The 24,482-nt window shown below is 29.1% G+C and overlaps 1 protein-coding gene across 3 annotated transcripts in view; it reads right to left on the minus strand.

Annotated features, from left to right (window-relative positions):
• Nucleotides 1-1,239: 1,239 nt before the first annotated feature.
• The window catches only part of Nep2 (M13 family metallopeptidase neprilysin 2), a 35,701-nt gene continuing 12,458 nt past the window's right edge, over nucleotides 1,240-24,482 (minus strand). Inside the window, exons 2-10 of one of the 3 annotated variants that reach the window (XM_072904184.1) lie at nucleotides 11,327-11,472; nucleotides 7,947-8,048; nucleotides 7,139-7,384; nucleotides 6,715-6,926; nucleotides 6,418-6,594; nucleotides 5,689-6,183; nucleotides 5,025-5,316; nucleotides 4,229-4,479; nucleotides 1,240-3,239 (exon numbers count right to left, since the gene is read on the minus strand). In XM_072904184.1, the coding sequence (XP_072760285.1) occupies nucleotides 2,901-3,239; nucleotides 4,229-4,479; nucleotides 5,025-5,316; nucleotides 5,689-6,183; nucleotides 6,418-6,594; nucleotides 6,715-6,926; nucleotides 7,139-7,384; nucleotides 7,947-8,048; nucleotides 11,327-11,472 (2,260 nt within the window). In that variant the 3' untranslated portion in view covers nucleotides 1,240-2,900. Of the gene's footprint in view, nucleotides 3,240-4,228; nucleotides 4,480-5,024; nucleotides 5,317-5,688; nucleotides 6,184-6,417; nucleotides 6,595-6,714; nucleotides 6,927-7,138; nucleotides 7,385-7,946; nucleotides 8,082-11,326; nucleotides 11,473-24,482 lie in introns of all 3 variants that reach the window. The other 2 variants (XM_072904183.1, XM_072904185.1) reach the window with 2 other exon arrangements.

Consider the following 24,482-nt stretch of genomic DNA (forward strand, 5'->3'; position numbering starts at 1 on the left):
TATTTTTTTTTCATATTTTTTACTTAAACTTATTGTACTCGATGGCTTAAATTGCCATCGTAATAAATATCTGAAATATTTAGGAAATGCATCTAAGGCAGGCAGAGATGTAACACAAATGAAAATGCTATATGCAATGCATGCGATTGCAAAAAATAATATGCTGAAAAACAATCGCGATTCAATTGATTATAGTTAAATATCTATGATTAATACTTATTAATACGTTGCTCTAAGTACTTTGAAACGCTAACTCTATGACTAATAATTACTTTGTGATGAATGTATATAATAAACAAAAAGTAAAATTTCTTGTATTAAATTGTCGAGTTTACAATTACAACGTTGATACAACATACAAATTTATAATATACAAATGTGGCTCGTAGAAAATCCAGAATGAGTAGTGGCAATATTTTTGTTTTTAATAACTGACGTTATAAAATGATATTATATAAATTTTGTTAACATTATTTTGCATTGTAATATAAAATATTTCCGCAAATTATATTCTAACAAACGCGGAGACAAAAATTTGATCTTAGTTTTTATTTGTTTTGGAAAATTAATTTTCTATTTATTATGTTTTGAGATCCACATTCTGTTTAAAGTAGCTTACTTTATTACTAAAGACACATATTATCGATAATAAATCAAACAGCGCTAATTAAAAGGCGCATTTAATTTCTTATGATTCTTTAATTTCTTTCCAGTAAACATTTTTTTCTGGATTTTCTATTTAGATAGAGGAAAGATACCAACTGATGTAAATCTTTTGAGATGACATATTTTTCAGCAATTAAGCTGCTACTTTATTAGAGCTGATAAACTTAATCGTTTTTTTATTTACTAATCAGAAGCTTGTTAGTAAATTGGTTTATTTATGTTAATTTGGCTTTTAATCAATTTGTAAAGCATAAAAGGTTTTTAACTTTTTTTAGGGAATTTTATAATTTAAATAATAATAATAGCAAAATATTTTTTTTAATTGTATAATTTTACATGTTCATAGAATCCTAAATCTGTATTATTTCTGTGTTTTTATTATATTATTATCTTAATTTTTATGGTATTTTTATAGTTTTTATCAACTACATTGATTTTGGAAATCAGTTTTTCAGAATTCAATTTCCATTTGTTTTTAAAAAAAATTATTTGCTAAAAAATTTGAAATATTATTAATGAAATTATAATAAATCTGTGATAAAAAGTTATCTTTAATAAAAATTCATGAATATAAATTTTAAAATTTCCAGTTGGGAACCAGAGATCAAAAATGAAAAAGTATGTCTATGTTTTTTTTTAGTGTCTTTCCTCTACATATATGTATATAAAAAAAACATTTTTTTCTAGAAAAAGTGAGTTTTTAGGAAAAACAGAGTTCGTTGATATTTGATCCGCTAATAAAAAGTATGATTTATATATTTAGCTTAATACAATATTTTTAATAAATTTGCGAATGTATTGATTAAAAAAGAATTCAATTTCTATAATTTAATTTGTTTTTTAATTTGACTAACACACCTAATTCTTGCGAAAAGTGCTATCAAAGATGTGCAAAATGATTGCTTTGGCACTCTTTTATCCACAAAATCTCAGAGAAGAAATATCCGATGGTACTATGTACTTGAGTCAGAGTCTATAATGTAATTGGAACTTTAAGAAATCGAGCATTTCGAATTATTATTATTTTTTTTATAGTAAAACGCTTTATTTTCTTAAATGAGTATTTACTAATTTGCAGTTTTTTTTATAATTGCTATTTGATAATACTACTAAATAATACTCAGCTTACAATAATTATGAAAAATTATTTGAGTCAAAATTCTCATTAAAAATGTATAACAATTTTATCAAGAAATATTCTTAATTTTTTTCTAAGATTGATTTTACGGCTCATATTCTGTATAGTGTCTATTACTACTCATCAGTGTATCTAAATACTTTAAGATTTAATCTGGAATGCAAAATTTAACAAAGTTATTAACAATCAAAAACGGATAAAAAGCTTTTTCTTTTTTTTTTAATGGAGCTGCCAACATTTTTTGCGATATACAAACTATAAAAATTCTCAAAAAAAATTAAATATGTTTGGATAATTTCGCTGCGCGAGTTACTCCATTATATGGAACGATTTAAAATTTTTAACATTATCGTTGTAACACAGAAATCCTATGTCTTATACATCAAAGACAGTTAGACGATTATAACTGTATACAACTAATTAACTTTCAAATCCATCATTATATATTCCATTTTCTTTCTATTTACATACGCGCATCGTGACACGTATTTCTTACTTATTATAAAAATTGTTTACCAAAAACGATTCATAATATCTGTCCTACGCATTTGAAAACACACATTATTCTCCATAGATTTCATCATGGAGAATACCTTCTTAGATTTTCGCACAGATATTGCGAAATATCAATTCTCGCCTTTAAATATTATCGCTGATAAAATACTCTCTGCTATGATAAGATGATGTTCTGTAAAATGTTGCAAAGGAGAAGTCAGATTATTTTCATATCCTATAGATATGACTTCTTTACGTTCATTAGTTCTAAAAGTGACAGTGTAAACACTCCAAAAGCTTTGAAATTTTACAGTGAAAAAAACTTGATAATTATTTTATGCATACAACATAAAAATGACATTCAAAGATCATAATAATCAATATTACTGTGTTGCTTTAGAAACGGGAAAAACGAGGAAACGGAACGCCATGCAGATTCGAAAATATGTATATGCTCCTCTTTTACTATAAAATCACTGAATCAATCACAACAACTTGGTTGTTTCGATGAAACAACAAGCACTTGAAATTACAGCTTAAAAGTTTAAAAGCGGAACATTATAACAGAACCAATTTCATTTCTTGTTGACATTTATGAGATCTACCATACGGCGCATTTCTTCTTGGGATTCATTTTAGAGCCGACCGGGCAATTAAAGTCGCGCGAGAATTCCTCCATGTTTGATAATGGTCCCCGTACGCGGAACTCGCCGGGGCTGTGGAATCCCGTCGTGATACGCAACTTCATCGCCTCCGGACGGTATTTGCTGCACCAACTGTTGGCAGCGCTTATCCAGAACATCTGTTCCGGGTTGTACGGTAGACCCGGCAATCTCTGTTCCGGCTTATTTCGTTTTATCCATTCTTTGTACGCGTAATACGCCTCTTTTATGCCGCCGTTATCAGCAATGTTCTCACCCTGAGTATTTATTCCGTTCAGCTGCAAAAATATAAAATAGTTTTTAAAATGAGATTATATAATCAAGTTTTTTTTTGTCAAATATTTTTATAAATATTTTTTATTTTATGATATCAAATATTTTTATGATTGCATTTAAGAGTATGATTTTTTTTTAAATGTATCATTAATTTATTCCGTTTAAAAAAATTATAGACGGATAGAATTATGTACATTTTAGATTTGTCATTTTATTTATACCGCGAAATGAATAATTCGTCAATTGTGTCGAGAATTAAATAGCTTTCCGCATGTTTTAATTTTTCTTTAACAAACAAATATAATATTTTTAGAATCTATTTTTTCTTCGTGTAGAATTGTAACAAAAATACGAAAGAGACATTATATATTTTATGACTAGCTATATGTAATTTTTCTCTTTCTGTGAATTTAAAAAAGATTTTTGTATACGAGTATTTTAAATATTTTACTCGATAATAATTCCGTTGAAAAAGTTTACTTATCACTGTCGCTCTAATCGTACATAAATTTTCTATTAGCAACATTTACACAGTGTATTGCGACACGCCATAAATAAAGATTAACTCAAGTGATAATTATTTTATTCTTGCAACGCAATAGCATTTGCTTATATTATAATAAGTATAGCGGAAATAGCAGCAAATAAAATAATAAAGGATGTTATGACAATTGCATTTAGTATCATCAGAAAATTTTTCATTAAAGAAATAAAAACAGGTGCGAAAAAATTTATATAATACACAAAATATAAGTCTCCTCCATACACTTTATCGATATCTCTTTGCGGATAATTAAAATCTCTGCATAAAAAATATAATAGAATAGAAAATATATAAAATATATATAAAAAATATATATAAAAAATATAGATAAAAGAATATATATAAAAAAATATAGAATATATGTAAAAAAATATAGAATTTAGCAAAAACTACATTTACATATATATATGTAAATGTAGAAATGTCAACATATAAGATTTGCCTTACGTTCATTCCGACATCTTTCACAGTATAATTTCCATACTGGTAAATTATACATTCGGCTCTCTTAAGATAGTGTTCCTTTGTCTCCGACTCCCACCAATCTACGAGATTACCTTCCTTATTGAACTGTCTGCCTTGATCGTCAAAGCCGTGAGTGATCTCATGGCCAATGACAAAGCCGATGGCGCCGTAGTTCATGTAACGTGGCCGATCATTATTGAAGAATGTTCCTTGTAAAATACCTGCAGGGAATTCTAGGAAAAAAAAATACCAAAGAATTATTTGACAAATAATTGCAATATTAATTTGTACGTAATTGTGTAAGATTTTTTCTTGAGATTAAAACACAGGCTTTATTTAAAATAATGATTAATATTAAAATAATGATTAATTTAATCTAAAGAAATAATGATTCAAAATACATAAATTTTCCTGCCAGGTTTGTAAACGGATTGGAAAGTTTTTATATTTTAATTGAATAGTTTCTCATATAATATTTTGCGATAAAAATTTTTTATTTTTTATTCAAGAATATAAATATATATAAAATTTAATAAAAAAGCATTTTAGGGAGAACTTAAAGATTTAGTTCTTACTAAAATGAAAAATTATTAGTTTAGTGAATGACAAAATAAACGTGATGTAATTAAACTATTGTTTAAATCAATTTTCTTATTTAATTTTTTTTATAAAAATCATTATTTGTTAAAAAAATGTATATCAATTATTATTAGATATTTGATATTTATTTATTAATATGAATTTACGCATGAAATTGCTTATATATTTAAATACTTACGAATACTATTCTCTATCGATGAGTAGAATGCATTGACAACAGCCGGCCTTCCATGAGTAATCCATTCCGTTTTGTTTACCGGTTTTCTTAATCTACCAAACGAGAAATTCGTTCCGAAAATGGTCAGGTTTAAAATGCTTCCTAAATAATCGGCGGAATTTAATTCGAGTCCCTCGTAAAACTCGTCAAGCTTTCTACCGTCCAGCAACTCATCTGGATAAGCAATATGTGATGTCATATCAGCTGCTTTTTCTAAGGCGTTAGCTCTGGTCTTCTCATCCATCCATTCCACCTAGAAATGCACGTAATTTATTAAAGGGGATAGAATTACAATGTGTTAAAGCATTTCTGAAATAATTTCTGACGAATTGTTTCTTTTTTCTTTAAAAAGAAAGTGAAAAATATAAATAAATATAGTCATTCTCTAGATTTTAATTCGTTAATAAAAGTAGGTAGATGTCAAGATTCTTGTGTATGTGTATGTGTGTATTCCCGCGATTTCAATTTACAGATAAAAGAAAATTAAAGAAGAGACTCTTTCATTTTCCAGATTTCAATTTCTAGATAAACAGACGTCAGAAGTATGTATCAATCTCAAGATTCCAATCTTCTGCACTTGCAATTTCGCAAAAGTTTAACCTTACGTTTTTTTTTATTTTCTTACCTTCTTCAGGATCTTTGTGAACTCCTCTCTGATATCGCTGACCATTTCGAGAGCGGTGTTCTTCGCATCCTCCTTAAAGTACTTTCTCACATACATTGAACCGACGCTGATTGCCATACTGCCAGAAACAATTTCTACGCACTCTTTCCATCTCGGTTCCCTCTCCGATTTGCCATTTAATTCTAGCGTATATTTCAGCTGCCTTTTTCGGATATCGTCCGTTAAATAGCTAACTGACGCGGCGGCCGCCCTCCAAAACACATAATTCGCCTGTACCCTCTTCGGCGTCTTGGTGATCAATTGTTCAAAGTCTTTTAGATAGCTGGGCACGTTTACGATAACTATTTCGTCCTGAGTTAGTTGTGCTTGCGGTGCGAGGATTGTGTTGAAGTATTCCCACCATGGTATGCTAGGATAAGCTTTGGATAGCTCGTTCACAGTCATGGGGTTGTAGAGAAGAGTTACGTTACGTCGTTTTTCATTAGGTAGCGAGATCTATGTGTAGGACATATTTAATCGATTAATAACGTAACATTAGTTTCAATTGACATTTATACTTATTAGTACATAAAATAATTAAGTCATTGTCAGAAGATTTGGCATTTTCTAAGGATTTTTTATTTTCTTTAAAAAAATTGTAACTTGAGAATCTATTCAGTCTTGTTTTAAACATTATTTTTGTATCAATTGTTATATTTATAAATTTTTAATTCTTGGAAGGTAACTTACATTTGCGAGTTTGATTTCAAATTCAAGTGACTCTTTCAATTCTTTGCGGGCTCGGTCCGGATTAGCTCCAAGAATCACAGCAATGTCCACCATGTAGTTATAATATCCCTGAACGATTTTCTCGTCGAAACCTTTCGACAAATATTCGCGCGACAGACCAAGAGCTGCTTGATCAAGCTAAAAATTATCAATTTACATTAAGCATCTGAAATCTATAAATTCAATTTGGAGCAATTATAATCTTCGTTTCACGCTTGTTCCAGTTTCATTTTTCGCTATAAATTGTTATGTGCTTACGTCGATCAGGCGCCTTGAGTTGTTCTTCAAATCGACACTGACGCCGAAATCGATGAAGTAGTCAACGGAATAGCCCAATTTACGGAATCTGTAAACGGCATCTTTCCAACTGAAATCGCCCTCGCTCCATCGCTCGGCATCTAAAACTGGCCAGCCACCGAGTTTTTTGAGAATGTCCAATAACGGTTGTAAGCCTCGCTCCTCGATAGCGGCTGAAAGAATGAATAAATTAGAAATAGATAAAAAGAGAAATGAAACTTTTTTTTTTACTTAACAAATAGCTATCGATTTCATAAATATTACAAGCCTCGTAATATAATTTTCTCGTCGCTTATTTTTGAAAATAAGCGACTTTGAATTTATTAAGCAAGTCCAATGTAAGCGTAGTGATTTATGTAAAAATAATCATGTCGCGGCTGCTTACTTTTATTCATGCAAGCCTTGTAGAAGTCTTTGGCAAGTCTAAATGGTCTCGGTTCGTTTGGAGGACTCTCCTCCTCAATACTAGTCCGTAGTTGTTCCAAGAGGGCATCGACGATGACGGAGAATGAATTTACGCTGGTTTTGTCATCGGGAATGATAGTAGACTCGAGAAAGCCGCCGCAGGCGAACTTGTAAAAGTCATCGCACGGTTCCACATTGTGATCCATATTTTTTAGAATCTGTGCGGCTGCGATGCAAATTAGTACAATTTGATATTAATAGGCAAAGATTTTAAGCCTTCGCGTGACGAAATTAACGTATAACACATCGAATGTCAGAATGTTTTGTTGGGATATTTTTGAACGATAAATAATTTGTAAAGATAAAAAAATATTTTTCGTAATATTTGCTGGTATTTTTAATTTTGTTTTATGAAATAAAAGTTACAAAAAAAAATATATATATATATATATATATAAATTACGTAGATTTAAAAAAATATATTTCAATACTGAATATATAATTTCTTTTTATAAATGTTTTTAAATTTTATTCAAATAAAATTATAAAATCTTTATTCAGAATAAATTATGAAACACTTTTTATAAATTTATTTAAATTTTATTTCTCTTTCTTAAAACTATTTATTATATCAAACAGACACAGTTTAAATATACATTAATTTCTTTTTTAAGCAATATATATGTACAATGTTATGATATTTGGTTTTAATCTATAAATATATATATACATATATTTAGATCTAAATAATTATAAAATTCAAGTTCAATTTGCTATAATTTACTAACCTGTAGCAACACATCCAGATGTTAAGCATATATCGTTGCATTCCGGGCTTTTCTGTATGACATGGATATTGCTCGACGTTCCCGAGCTGCTTAACGCTTCAGCTGTGGACGGTAGCATCTCTATATTAACAGGATCTGTTCTCGTGCGGATGCAGGTGCAGTTGCAGGAGCGAAAAAAATGCATAATAGCGACAAATTAGTAGATGGGTGAAGCGTCGAGTTACATACAAGCGATAAAACTTAAATTGCATACATAGTAAAATTGAATGTTTGTTTTCTCGCAAGTCATTCATATGAATTATGTTGTGCATGTAATTAAGCTATTAACGTTTATTAAGCTATTAGTTTCATTATCTGTCAAAAGTGTGGAATTTTCCAGAAAATAGCATAATGTTTTTAAATTAAAAGGTTTATACTTTATCTATATTGACAGAAACTTTAGATTTTTATCATTTAAAAATACGAATTATATAACGGATTATATAAAATATAATGGATTATATAACAATAGTTTACTAGAATTTTAGTAGCTAAAGTTATTAACAATTTACGTAATAATCAAAAAAATAATAATCAATTATATAAGAATATTAAATATAATATTATGCGAGATAAATAACCTTAATGAATACTTTACACACAAAACAATGTACATAATTTTTGATTTTTATCATTTAAAAATACGAATTATATAACGGATTATATAAAATATAATGGATTATATAACAATAGTTTACTAGAATTTTTTACTATTTTTTAAAGCGTTCATGAACAAAACATTATAAATATTAATTTATAAAAATTTGTTTGTTAAAATTGTTTTTTAAATTAATATTAAGTATTAGACGGCAACAATCATATTTTTATATCTCAGTTTTCTCTCAATTTGCATGTGTTCGTGTAAACGTGACACAGGTTACACCTATCATTACTTCTTGGGTTATGTATGCAATCACTAATTGTAAATGTTCATATAAGGAAAGGCAACATTTCTACATTAAACTACCATGCCTTGACTAATTGTAAGTTTCATATCCTGTCGACTTTTTTAAATATAGTCTTCGGAAATATTTTGTAGAGATGTGTTAGTAATGTCGAGGCATTCGCGTAACTCGAAATGTTAGCAAGTGCTCACATTGTAAACTGCGCGGTTATGCGTGTAACAGCTTATTATGTCGGTGTAAACAGACGCGGCGAATGAGTAATTTTTAAAATAATGTTTGCTCCGGTAGAAATATCAAAATGCGTCAGAGCCATCCTTTCGTTGACGTCACTTTGAATCACACGTCATGAGTATTATCGCTCCTTCTTTTAAAAAAAGTATAACTCCTTCTCGAACTTTCTTAAGATATGTGTCTTTTTAATAGAAACTGCATTGAGAATATTATCATAGATTTTGCGAAATTAACAAAAGTTTACTAATATTTACATTTATTTTAATATTTCAAATTATATATATATATTTTTTTTGTTTTAACTTAATTAATAATAAATAATTTATATTTGCTATTATATTTATAAAAAAAATTTTTTTAATCAAATTTATGTGTACATTATTTTTTGCACGGAAAATATTTTAGACATGAAACGATTTATAAATTAATTTTTTTTAAAATTTCTTTTTAATAAATTTTTTTTTATTTATATGTCTGATCGTTTTTCGCTAATAATGATGAGATAAAACATAGGTATTGATAAACAAATAACAATAAGTTTTGTAACTCTGTAGAATATACATTATGTTTATAACATCGTACTTTTTCTTTCATTTAATGAGCTGACAAAGCACTTTTGATACAACACGTATATAAAAGACGCCGACCTATAAATAAAATTTATGACAACGATTCCGCGTGCCTTATTTTTACACAGTTAAAATTTTTTACGGCACATACCGTTACCAAACGGCTTCGATCATAAACATAATTGCCGCTTGTCGCATTGAGCCATTAAAAAAAGCACGTGTCCTACCTTTCTCTCTCTTTTTCTCTCTCTCTCTTCTTCTCTTTAAGATATCGACGAAAACCACGATACAGACGAACGTCCGTGTCAATAAACAATCTTGACGATACGTCTAACATTAATTAAACCAAACGGTGATTAAGGGTGTATGATTTAAGTACCGCCATTAAAATTTTTATTAATATCTTGCTGCACGCACAAAGATAAGTTTAACCTCTTTAAATGTTTTATTGCATATACGCTTTGTGCTCTTTTCCCGCATAATAAGAATTTTTTTCAAGTCATAAACAATCTGTCGTTTGCCAAAAAACCAATTAAATTAGAATTAAAATTCCAGCTATTTAAATGCATTGAAAAAAAATTATACGTCGGGTATTCTAACAGATACTAGAATATTATTGTTTCTAACTCAATTAACATGTGTCGCAAGATACATTATTTATTGCACGGAAGATTAATGAGAAATAGTATCTAATTTTAGTGATAATTTTTTTTGCGTCTTTTCCGCGCATAAGCTATTGCATAAGTTTATCGCTGCCATATCACGAAGAATTATCGCTTGCACACTACTAGCAATTTCATTCCAGGCATTAATGATTAATGTAATTGAATGATTAACATTTTTGTCGTAATGCGGGACTAACGTACTTCTCGGGATGTCGATGTACGATACTTTGTCGTTGCATGTGCAGGATCAGGTGTACAAATTGCACGCAGTTTAGATTGAAAAATGAGAGTTTCTTTAAAAAATTTTCAGATGTAAAAGTTTCATTATAAGGAAGAAAATGAGTTATTATTATATTTTTATTTTTTATCAAAATTATATCGAAAACGCGAGGTTTATCTAAATCGAAAAAATGGCTTCATAATCGCGATAGACCTGTATATGCATAGAAATGCCGTATATACGGTGATAGGCATTCGTAAATGAAGGCTATAGATGCAAGATCTAATCTACTCTTCAAAATTGTTGACCTTGTAATCTGATCCTAGATAGTAAGTCGTGAGAAACGGAACACGTGTAAAATTATTTTATTTAATTTATGTTAACTATTAGAACGTCAGAGAGACATACATTTAGAATTATCTAAATATTTTGTATATTCTACATATTATCCTTTTTAATATTTAAACTCAAAAGCCTAACAAAGCTTAACATTTAGCGCTTTTAATTCAATATTGGAGTAAAAAATCTAAATAAATCATTCAAAGCTACATATGTGTGTGTGTGTGTGTGTGTGTGTGTGTGTGTGTGTGTGTATATATGTGTGTGTGTGTGGTTTTAACACAAGTTTTGAAAGGAGAAGGCTATATATGTGAATTTTACTTCTACTCTTCTCGAATAACATTCCATTTACAACATACGTGCACGAGCGGTTCGTGTTGTTGTCGATCGATGTAAAAGTGAATGCTCTTACCGGGTCTGGATGTAGTGTTGCATGTCGTGTTGGACGCCAAAATTCCAAGTGCCACGGCCAAAGCGACACACAAGAGGAACCCGGAAACGGCTATCACCGTTAACCCGCGTTCCAAACCGGACCGCCTCTTCCACCATGTCGGATTTCTGCGAAATAATAAAATAATAAAATAAAGTGAAAGAGAGAAAAGACGTATAATGAAAATTAAATTGTACAAGAAGCGTATTATGAAGATGTTTTAAAAATATTCATGTAAAAATTACGATCAATTTTATTTATTTATTTATTTATTTATACGATAATTTCGTCTTTTTTCTTATCATATTTTGCAACATTGTTTTGCATTTATAACAGGTTTATTTATAATATTCATATTCGTGATTACGCTTCGTGTAAAGTTAAAGGGAAAGGATCTATTTCTCTTATTCCACACTCAGCAAATAGGTCTCTGACGATTATATAATTATTGTAGTTGCATGCAAGGTACTCTTGTGACTTGATTGCTTGTTTAATAAATAACATGATTTACAAGCTGTTTTCTTCTGTTATAATGGCAAAACCTTTTCTGCAATCTTTATAGCAATTCCAGTAATAATGTCTGAAAAATATTTTTTTCAAATTGATTTCATACGAAACGATATTGGTGATCTTTGTAATTTTTTCACGCATATTCTATATATGCGTGAAAAAATGCATAGATAATATATATTACTATATTAAATGCATACATCACTGTATGGTAATTTGATATACTATACATCATAAAAAATATACCAACATGCAAGAAATATACCAACTGTCATTATTTCCATAATAAAAATGACGAGTTATAAATACCAACAATTATTTCTTATTATTGAATCAATTACAATGTCCTGTGCAAAGAGTGTCACAGTGTGTGTATTTAAATGTGTGCATTCCTTTTTTAATCTTTGATTAGATTCGATCTCCGCGTTATTATATACATAGCGTGAACGAAGTATGCAGTAAAATGTTACTCAGGTCCCTCATGGCACGTGTACCATTAAGGGCGTCGGAATTTATATGGATCGCTTTTCCTCGCCGACGAGAGAACTTACTGTCTTTTTGCGGCGCGCAATTCGCGCAGCGAGCGAAAGGCGAATCGCGAGCCAAGATTTTTATCTCCGTATCAAACGTCATTTCTGCATTTTATTTTTACGATCATCTCGCGCGAGAGAGATTGCGCGGTGCATTAAGTTCCTCGCATAATCGTTTACCGAGAGATGATAGGAAACATACGCTGAAATCGAGCGCATGCAAGATTTTTTTGCAATGCTTTATTGCGTTATCTTTTAGTTATGTTTTTTCTTTCCAATTTATTGTCAAAACACTGTGCGATGGAAAATTTTTCAGCAATTTTGAGATAAAATAATTTTCGTAATAGTAGTAAACATGCATTTTTCAAATTTTCACTACCAGTCGAATTTATTTTCTCAATCTCTATTCTTTTTTTAATTCTGAAGGATTTTAATAAGTTATTTATTTTATAGAAACATTATATTATGTGGAGCTCAGTTTGTACTTAAAATAGATAATAAACGAACAGTTTTCCACTACATTAGATTTAAAAGAGCTTTTGGCAAAATTATAGATTAAATACAATTTCGAATATGATCTGAATGTTTAAAATATTTAAGTAGATGTTAGATTGAACATTGAGATCTAAAAGGAAGAAATTTCGAGCCTGGAATGATAATGCTAATTTTATCTTCGTATTTTTTCTTGTATCGCAACAGGATGGATTGCGCGAAGCTTTATTCGCTGATGATGAAATAATAATTAATTAGAAACGATTTACGCTTTAACCACTAAAAAAGCCTTTTGTAATCATTTATTATTTCTTATTTTTCTATTACATGATGCGGAACGATGATTTATGTCACACCTTTGCTGTTTCATCGTGGTTTTCATTTCTCCTTAGATCATAATTGAAATCGAGATTGTATAGAAAAATCGTGAAAAGGAGAACTGATGATAATAAAAAAGAGCAATAATCAACTGCATTCATATAGAAAATAATCGGTATGCAATAGATAGTACAATTATTGACTCTTGTTTTTATTTCGTAAGACAAATGTACCTTCGCTTATGCACAAGTGCATCGAATACCAGGTACTTAGATTAATAGAGAAGCACATAACACAGCTAATGGCACGCATAATGCAACGACGAGTGTATTGACCTCATTGAGACGGAGATATCACACACTTACGTCGCATCCTCGATCGTGTAATGTGTAATATCGGAGTCAGTGCCACGCGTTTATATCTAACATGTAACCTTGACCCTGACAGCACAGATTTCGATATTATACATTGCGCTATTTTTATGTGACGATCAGAGATAAACTGAAACTTTGATGTTAATAATCATTTTCGCGTATAATTTTTACGGATTTTGTGCAGTTAAATTCTCCTTTCAAGAGAAATATTAAAGAGGAAAGACCAAATCAAGAGACGTTTCTTGTGAATCGATATATATCTTAAGTTGCACACTTTATTTTAAAAAGGTTTCTTTACATATTATATGTGTCCTACGTATTGTTTATTCTGCACATATCTTGAAAAAACATAAAATTTAATTTTAGATTCAATTAATCAAATATAATTTTGATAAAATTTTTATAATTACGGCAAAATGCAAAAATTAGTAATGCACAATTTAAACTTTTACGCACACGCAGTATATTTCATACTCATCAAAAGATTGTGTGTATATTTGTTGCTCATTTATATCTTAAATGAGTTTTTATATTAAAAAATTTGTATTTATATTTTTTTGAAGATTTCTTCAACAAAGGTTTTGTCAAGAAGATGATTCTTTCTTCTGTTTTTAACAAATTAAATAATTCGTATAATATTAATAACAAAATAACATGTTGTTTACATGTTATTTTACATATTTATACAGATTTATAAATCTTTTATTTTTTTATTTTAACATATTTTTTACCCCAATGTTTCTATAATTTTTAATAGATACAACTAATTTTTTCGATTTCAGTTTTTATTCGCTTTTAAAGGTTTAGAAGTTTTAGACAGTATTATCAAAATTGTAATATAAAATCTTATAGAGAACAATGTAATATTTGTACCAATTTTTATTTGAAACTTTTAGCAAGAAATCCTGAGGATTAATTCTGTAACTTTTAACCCTGTCCTTATGTTTTGTTGCAACTATTAAACAATATAAAAAATCGCAATGATACATAACGACAACGTTAAAAGTTTCAGAATAAGAAACAGAATGCTATACTAATTTGATATCTTTCCTTTACTTTTTTTCTAACAAATTCAGTTTGAATGAAAAAAATGGAAAGGTTGCGAGTAATTTTTTCGTTATCAGGCTTTATTGTTCAATCGTTATTACGTATTCATGTCAATGCTTGAAAATAACTGTGCATTGAAGTATCAATAATATAGCGAAAGGCCGTGGAAAACGGATAGGATATGATTATCCTCCGATTTTGCGGTATTTACCTCCCGGGGATCAGCGAGAGATTGCAGTCTATATTCCATACCTATTTGTCGCACCACTAACCAAGCAATCAAGTCGCATCGCCGGATCGCGATGGATTGATCGACGATATGCGAAATTGACGTACATAGAGGATCATATCTGCATCGTGATCGAGCAATCTTAGTAACATTGTAACTTATCTCGAAGCAAACTTAACGATTTAACATAACTCATTTAATCGTAATTGTTGATAAAAAATGCAGTATAAATATTTGATACTTTTAACCCTTATTCCGTACTGATGGATCATTTTTGTCTGTGATTTTTCTAACAACGTCAATTTCTCGAAAACAAATAATCATAAAATAATATATTTAAGTAAATTATTTTTCAAATTTATTATTTTAGTCTTTATTTAGAATGTTCAAAGAAGGTATATACATTTTTTAAAAGCACTTTTACATATTAATAAACTTATCGAAAATACGCTGACCCACCTGTACAGTTAGAAGGTGATACAGGCCAAAAATAACAATACGGAGTAAGAGTTAATTGATATTATATTTAGCCCGAATGATGTAGTATAGATTTTTTAATTAATATAGCATATATTAAAAATCGTTTTATGATGTTCTAAAACCGCTTCGTACTGTAACTCTTTCTTAAATTAAAAAAAAAAGAATTTATATTTCAAAGAAGGATAAGTTTTCGAAAATCTTGCAAGATAAAAGTGATAATCAACAGGTAAAATGTGTAAGGCATTATGATACGAGGTATAATTATTTCCCCAGACACGTGCGAGCACGTGCATTTTTACGAATGATATCACCTGACGGAATGAACGAACGTGCGAATAAGCATATTTTTAGCGATCTTGTGATAAATTTTCGCCGCAATCACTCGCTCGTAATTTCCATACGAAGTACCGTTGATTCTTCAAGTTATATATAATATTTTCTGTCCCTCGATTTCGCAGTTTTATAAAGAAAATAGTATATTTTCAATAAAGAAAGCTAATTAAAATATTTTCGAAAAAATAAATCCATTAAATTCATTAAATGAGATTATTTTATCTATAGACATGTTCATAATGTTTTTTTTATATTTTCCAAAAAGTATATAAAGATTCTTTTTTTTTTTTTCAAGACTATTCTTTCTGAAAGGATCAATTTCCATTCTGTTCGGGTAATTGGCAGCGCGAATCGATCTCCCAGTCTCTCGTCCTTGGGAAATCGATTTGCGCGATACGGGTGTTGTTATCGGGAACACACCGTTGTCCTCCATCGAGCTCGCTGTTCTCTTGGATACGTTTGCCGGTGAACAGTGCGTTTCGATAGAGTAACGCGACCACGAAACTGTGTCGCGCTGGGTCCGACAGAAAGGCGAGGCGCGAGCTGCATCATAATGAAGAGACGCATGAGCGAGCAGACTAGCATCGCCTTCACGTGCCGTGACCTGGCGCCTCTTAATTGTCTCTTCCTGACCCTTTTCCTTACAAACGTGTAGAGTATATCGTGTATATCACAGCATTGCTATGCTATTAAAAATACAATGTCAAGATATCTGGATGTAGGAGCGAATAATAGAGAACGTCAACGTGAAATTATGCCATGATGTGTTTATTTTTCTAATTGTATAAATTATCTTTTTTCTTTTAGAAATGAGGACATGATACTGCTAAGTAATACTCTGATATTGGCTAATGGTAGGATTGGCTAGGATTAACGGTCGACACCTTTTAATAATAATCGCTGCAATTTTCTGAGATGACTCCTAATTTTCTCTTTAGGAGAAATTTTATAAAACGTTAGATCTATTTAATGTTAACAAAAAGGTAAACGTACATCCTTAAAATGTATTATTATGTATGTTGTAGACTGATATTTTATCAATAAGCTATTATTACTTAAGATATGGATTATTCAGATTATGTGTACTCTGTAATTTTCTCGTAATCTCTCTCAGGTTTAAATTCTATATGATTGTTCATTTCATTATCTCGAATGTATTTTCGACATGGTGACTTGTTATCTTTATGACTCGTTTTAAATTAGTCGTAACTATTTTCGCGGTTCGTTCATCTTTCCACACGTGTGTTTCATTTCTTGGCTCCGTTCACACTCGCGACATCGCACGATTTCTCGTGGGCAGTTCTGATGATGGTAAATTTTCCAATTCTCGTAAATTACACGATAACACACTGAGCTGGACGGTGTATTATAATGCATGCGATAACCAATCGTTGGAGAGTTGTTCGTTAGATTAGCACGTTCCTTAGATGTACATATAGGAATGTGTAATTCATTTCTTACGAGCGATAGGAAACACAACAATACGTTATAAAACTTTTTAAAATCAACTATTATAATTCTAAATTATAATATATAGAGATACTTATTTATAAATAATTTAATATTTAATGTTGTTCATTAAGAACAAAGTTTTCAAATATAAAATAAAAATATGTAAATAATAAAATAATTAAAATTTTATAAAAAAATAATTACAAGAGAAAAAATTTGCATATTTAGCAAATATTTTTATATAAATATTTAAAAATAAATTTAGTGTATTATTTTTGTATATTTTTTTCAGAATAAAGGAAAACATATCAAGTAATAATATAAGTAAAAAAAAAAAATAAAAAATTCTACACTTAAAGTATTGCTACACTATTTTCAACGAAAAAATGTCAGGCAAACGAGAAATATTGGTGAGCCCAAAAATTTAGTATCTCTCTGCAGGTACGCCATACCATCCGTAAACATTTTTAACGGGATAGTATGTGAGGTGTCCTTTTGACAGGCGAGAAGTGTACATCGTTTGAGCTTTCGCGTGTTTTCGATATTCCCGTTGTACCACAACGAGGTCGCCCCGAGGCCAGTTTGAGTGGTCACGGGACAACGATGACGATAGTAACGATAACTATGACGATGTAACAGTAAATTTTCACGTCGGAGAAGATCATGCGAGGAAATTTAAGTCGAGTCGTGAGGTTTTTATTCGCAATTTTGGACCCAATCATCGAATTATAACAATTGGCGTGTAGATTAACGTATAACTCTTCTGTCTTTCAATCGACCTTTGCAAATTCGACTTGCGTAAAACTGCAAGAGCTGAAAGAGGAAGACCTTCTTTAACTTTGCTTAAATTAATTCCGATTCTCATTGTTGACATATGTCATGGATGTCTCCAAACAAGTTTGAAATAGCATTCAATTTATGAATATATTATTTGTCTTTCGAATACTGAAAGTTCCAAACATATTTTTTCAATTGTTACGGCGTTGATGGTTGACGTATGTTCCAAGAATTATTATTTATTTTGAATTTTTAGTTTAAATTACATACATAACATAACATATATTGTGTATATATAATGTTTTTTTCTATATATATTTTTCTCTTGATAGAATTATTTTTGTTACATCTAATTATTATTAAAACTTTAGGCAAATAGAAACTATATATGTATATAATGTATAATATTTATATAAGTATACATGTTAAATTCTGTAAAATTAATGAAAGTCGAATGTCGCATGTAGCTTTTCTTTTTCTCTATTTAATTTTATTAAATTATCCCGTTAAATTTGCTTGTATGAGTTTAAATTGAAGTATTTCCTATAAACATAATGTTTTAAAACATATATTTCAACAGATAGGCAAATTGGGGACAAAACAATTTGAGATTGTTTTGTTAAGATATCGTTTCTCATAGAAAATAACTGTTAATAAATATTAATAAAATAGTCGATTATTAGTCAGATCAATTGCGCAGAAAAGGAATATGAAATGTAAATATGAAATTTCGTCATGTAATCTCGATTACAGTCAACATTAATGTCAATGACAAGAGATGCAAAAAACAATCGTGATAATATTACTTTTTGTGTTCCAATTTATTGAGAAGAACATTTTAATTTTGTATCTATAATTAATAATTAATAACCTATGAGAAAAAACTTTTATTTTTGTAAATAAACTTTTAATAAGTTTTTAGTAAATAAATAATATTCTGAACAGATTTGAACACTAATATGTACATATATAAATAAATTACTAAAGTTTAATACTACATAAAGCTAAATTTGGAATATTGATTATTTTTAAATCATAAAGTTATGTATTTTGCCATTTATAATTTTTCATTACGTGAAAATAATACTCAGTTTTTACGAGAAAGATTTTCTTCGTAAGAAGAGAACATAAATGATTTCGAATAAATTAGATCTCATTTAGATTTTTAATATCTTTTACAAGATAATTTTTTATATAAAAAAATATATCAGTGCTTGAAACAAACAATAAGAATTAATAGAAATTTTATGTTTGCATTTGAAATTATAATGTACAAAGATTTTTAACATTCTTTCGTTAAGAATGATTTTTTCTTGAAATTTTTGTTGGAATTTCATAAATGAAATGAGGTTAAAAAAACATAAATATCTATGCAGCTATCATTATGGCATGGTAGGGTTTTAAGAAGAACAGATAAAAGGATTTATCTTAATCACATGCTTCTCTTTTTAATCTACTTCTCTAGTCACCGTGTTCCGTGTAGATAATGTGTGTGATAAGCGACAAAAATAATGACTTGATAGGACGAAATACCAACTTTAAAATTATTGCTGGATTACTCATATTTCTCGTTTATCTGTTTAACTCTCTTACTATCATATAAAAATGCTACCCTACTTTTACCCTTCATGTCGAGGTCAGGTATTTATTTGATTAGTAATCACATTTGATAAAGCACGTTTCTTGAATACATGAAAAATCAATTACAGTGTACAATCTTGTTATTAAATATGCAGCCATTTAAAAATATAATTTAATGTAACTTTTAATAATATTTTTTTATTTGACAATTAAATTAAATGTTTATAACGCTATTATTTTAAAGATCGTTATTAGGAACGGAAATTTGTTATTTATTATTTCAATAAAATTAATTATCACTTTATCAAGCAGAATAAAAAAACATTGTTTTATATTTGTACATATTTAGATGAAATACAAGTACAATTTTTTGTTGAAGTATATTAATCAGAACAAGAAATTTTTAAAATAAAAATCTTAATAAATTAATATTTTATGATAAATTCGCTCACTTGTGTGTGGTATCACATCGTGATATATATGATGACGATATAAACAACAGTTTTATAATTGCATGATAATTGTATGTAATAAAATGCTACACTTTCCCCTTTCTCTTCCGTTGTAATCTTATATAACGGATACATGGGAAATATACCGTTCTTTTTCTTAGAAACTAATAGGTGTAAGTATAATAAATATTTATAAATATATTTAACAAAATATAATATGAAGAAACGTATTGGCTCTTGTTGAACTCCGCAATAAAACGCAGTAGCGAGATAGTGTCAATAGTGCAGTAAATAGCTTATTAAACGCGAGATAAAGAATATAATCGTTAAATATTTATCGAATCACATTTTTCATATTTTTTCTTATGGTAGTTAAGAATTTTAAATAGACAATCATGCATATACGATTTGTGGAATATCTAAATTGTATCTTAATTGTATCTCTTAATTGTATCTTTGTAAAAAAATTTCTCTCTCTCTCTCTCTTATATGTTCTTATATGTTTTTGTCAATATATTTGTATAAAGAGAAAACTTTTTTCATTATTCTTGTCGTGTAGCAAAATTTATACTAGAACAAAAAAAAATAAAGTTACTTGGAAAAAGAAATTTTTACGCACATTTAGAGAGTTAAAAATGTTGAAAATATGTATAAACAAGTGTGTACAACACGTATTTAAATTATTACAATAGATACTACAGTGTTTGAAATTATGTATTGTATTATCTTAAAATTAGCGATATGCAAAAAAAGAGAAAGAGAGCTCACAATAGGTTTCATGAAGGCAGTTTTTCGTGTTATGTCAATAACAATGTGATGTGCGTGATTATGTTAATTATTCACTACATCATGGCATTATTTGACGTGTAATAAGCTTAATAGCATTTAATTGCAAATAATTTTCCATCCACGTGCAGTATTTGCATAATAAATTCTAAATTTATTATTTCTCGGGTCAATTGTAAAATAAAGTATATATCAAAGCGGTATATTCGAAGACGCAAAAAGCAAATATCGTGATTCCACAATATAAATAAAGTAAAATACAAGGTTATGTTGCGATTGCGAAAATTGTTTAGATATTGGACCCTCGTTTTATCGTTATGTAACTTGTAATGATAATAATACAAAGAAATATTTTATGCGTATGTAAAATTAAAGAAATCTTATATAACTAACTTATAGTTGCAAAACAATAATAAAGATAACAATAACAATCTCAAAGATTTATTAGAAACACATCACATATGCTTCACAAGTAGATATGATAAATTATATTATATGAAATTTTATCATTCTTTTAATATAAATTTTTTCATAGATTCCTTGACAAAATTTTTGCATGTAATTTACATCCATCTAAGGAATTTTTTTAAACGTGTTACGAACGCGGACAAGAAAAAAACACGTGCATCGTACAAAATGTATTGCCAAGTTTACACTTCCGTAAAATCAATTTATTACGGGTCGGTTTATTCATGAGAATGTTAAACGGGATCGTGTTCCATCGCACGAATTTTACATACATATTACATCGCGATGGCTCGGCTGTCGTAACGCTGTAATAACTCGGGGGATAAACGTTTGTAAACTTACACCATGAACCATAAACGCGTTCAATGTACCTCGCGAGAAACTTTCACAAATCGTTCGAGCGAGTTCAATACAAGTTTGCGTTATTTCGCACGTTTTATTATATGACACACGATGCTTTATCATCTTACTCAGCATACTGATTGACTTCTTTATAAAAAAAATTTCCATTTAATAAGAAAATCATTAATTATAATATATCATATATAATAATTTCCACAATAATTATATATATATAACTATATATTTATGCGTGTGCGTGTATTTATTATATGTATACTTTTATCATTTTTTAAACATTTTGAGGCATGTTTGTCTAATTTGTGCAATAAAGATTATAAATGGATACATACACAATATTCTGCATTAATTTATTTTTGTTTTTCACTCTTCCAGAGAATGATAAACATTTAAAAATCAATCAAATCTATTATTATTTATTTGCTTACATAATTTAACATAACGTTACATTAAAAACACATTTAAACACTTTTCAAATTTACACATCTCTCTCCTCTTCTCTCTTTCTCTCTGTTTTATTATTATTTATAAATGATTTATAAACAGATTAAAATGTGTTTTTATTTTATGTTTGGTATTTTTGACTAAATCATTATATTCTTGCCTTATTATAAAAAAATTTTAATATTTAATGTACCAGTTGACTTTTAAAGTTAAATGTCAAAATCATACGTTTATACCAGTTTGAGAATATCATTTGCAATATGCAAATTATTTTAGCATCCTATAGTATATAACATTTTATTATTGACTTACTTTTTTTCATCCTAGAATGATGGATAGACTATAACTATAGCTCGCATAATTTGTTAGGCGTCTGCTAAAAGCATTAACAAAAACGTGAATTATTATTGTAAATTATTATGGTACATTGGAGAATACACATGTATAAATACACATCGACATATATGATCGACATGTTTGATGTATTTATTATTTAGTTTTATGAAATATGTGCAGTCGTACTTGTCTGACAAGTGTCACAGTTAAATATAATTAAGCTTCTTTGCAACAGAATGCAGTTGCGTGTGCGAAAGTTCTTGTTTCTGAGTCGCAGGAATATTATCTGTTACGCTATTTGAATTTCCATATCTCTTTGCAATAACCAGACTTTTTTTTTAACCTGACGTTATTGTTCAAACGAGACATATGGCAAAATAAGAAATATGTATATACATAATGTACATCCATTATACAAAAGAACAAGGAGAAACATTGAGATACGTAATTGTGCTAATATTTATTAGCTGAATTTAAGGGAGAAAGACGAATATTTTTCTCAGAGAATAAAATTTTTTTCTGCCAATTGTTTATCTTCTCTTTTTTATTCCTCCATGCGGCGCAATGGCTGGCCGACTTTCATTGTAACATCAACGCCTGGTACGTTTTATCACCGGCTGTCCCGTGCATTGAAATCGCGAGATTTCTCTTGTTGCGCTAAAGCGCTGCGCGCTCTTTCGTTTGCCTACTAAAACGCATTAAATAGAATCGCGTATGTCGATACCATGATTTGTCACAGTAGGCGATAAATGAACGTGGCCTAGATTCAACCACAGATGTAACATTATTATGAATACAATACTTAATTAATAAAGAAAAAAAAATCAGTAAATAATGATTAATATTAATTGCGCGTGTATTAATCTTATTATATTTGTGTAAACCACTTCTAGAATTGATTATGTTGTTACAAAACTCATTATTATGTTTTGTAATTTTTCGAATGGTTAAATTTTTAATTCAGCATTAGTCTTACAATGTACATTGATTAATACCTGATTTGTTTATAATGATTCCTTTAGATTTTCTCTGATTTTTTTAAACTGGTGGTAGAGACGAAACAGAGATAACGTATTTACATCTTGATAAATCAAGATAATAATAATTCAGAGTACATTTACGTAGTATGATGCAGATAGATCCATGTCAATCTACCACAATCTAGACACATTTGCGCACATTGCAGAGTTTGTTTATCACAACTGCAAAACAATTTCTTGCTTAATCGTCGTAATATTGAAGTAACACGAAAACTATACGTCTGCGAGTATTTGCATTCCATAGATATATGTTTTAAATAAGATGTAACAATGGTTTAAAAGTCGACCAAAGTGTCTAAACTATATAACACATAAAGTAAATGAATAAAACTTTTCTTGCTGATTGAGCAAATTATCAGCTTAATGTTAATGTGTAAGCTCTAAACACAAGAGTCAACGATGATGTCTTGAATCGATATATATGCTAAAGTCTAACCATTAGACCGACAATTTGCTTAATGATCAAAAATGTTCTATTATTTCGCAAGACATATATTTTTCATAAAAATATCACGCGATTAAATATTTTTACACGAATATAATCTTATTCTAAACTCTCTCTTTCTCTCTCTCTCTTTCATAACAAATATTCAGATAACTCTGTACTAATTTGTACTTAGTTACTTTATGAGTTTTTTGATACTTATTTAGACATAATACTCTAAATAGATGTAATTTCTAAAACCTTTGACATATCCAATCAAGAATAGATAATTGACATAACAATCGATTCGAACTAAAGAACACTTTCTTTTCTTATGAAATACTCCATTATTTTGAATGAACTCAGCAGGTTTCACCGAACCGCCAGTTTTTAAGCAACATTGCATAAGCTGCAAACACGTAGTCCATGGTAAAAGTAAAACTTTACTAATACGTAAAAGAAAAGAAGAGAGGACACGAAAAGTGTTCCGGTATGCTGGCGCGTCAGCAGTTTACGAATGCTAGACACGTGTCTTTTCTATGTTAATGTAAAAGTTTTTCATTTATAGATAAAAAAAGGTTAAAAAAGATATCCATTGAAAGTTTTCGTATAAAGCAGAAAGTGAAGTTTACTTGAAATGAAATGTAAAGCAAGATTTTGTGTTATCTTTACTTGTATTTCTTCAGAAAATTTTTATTTATGAAA

This window comes from Anoplolepis gracilipes, chromosome 13 (assembly GCF_047496725.1).
Source record: "Anoplolepis gracilipes chromosome 13, ASM4749672v1, whole genome shotgun sequence".
Classification (NCBI taxonomy): Eukaryota; Metazoa; Arthropoda; class Insecta; order Hymenoptera; family Formicidae; genus Anoplolepis; species Anoplolepis gracilipes.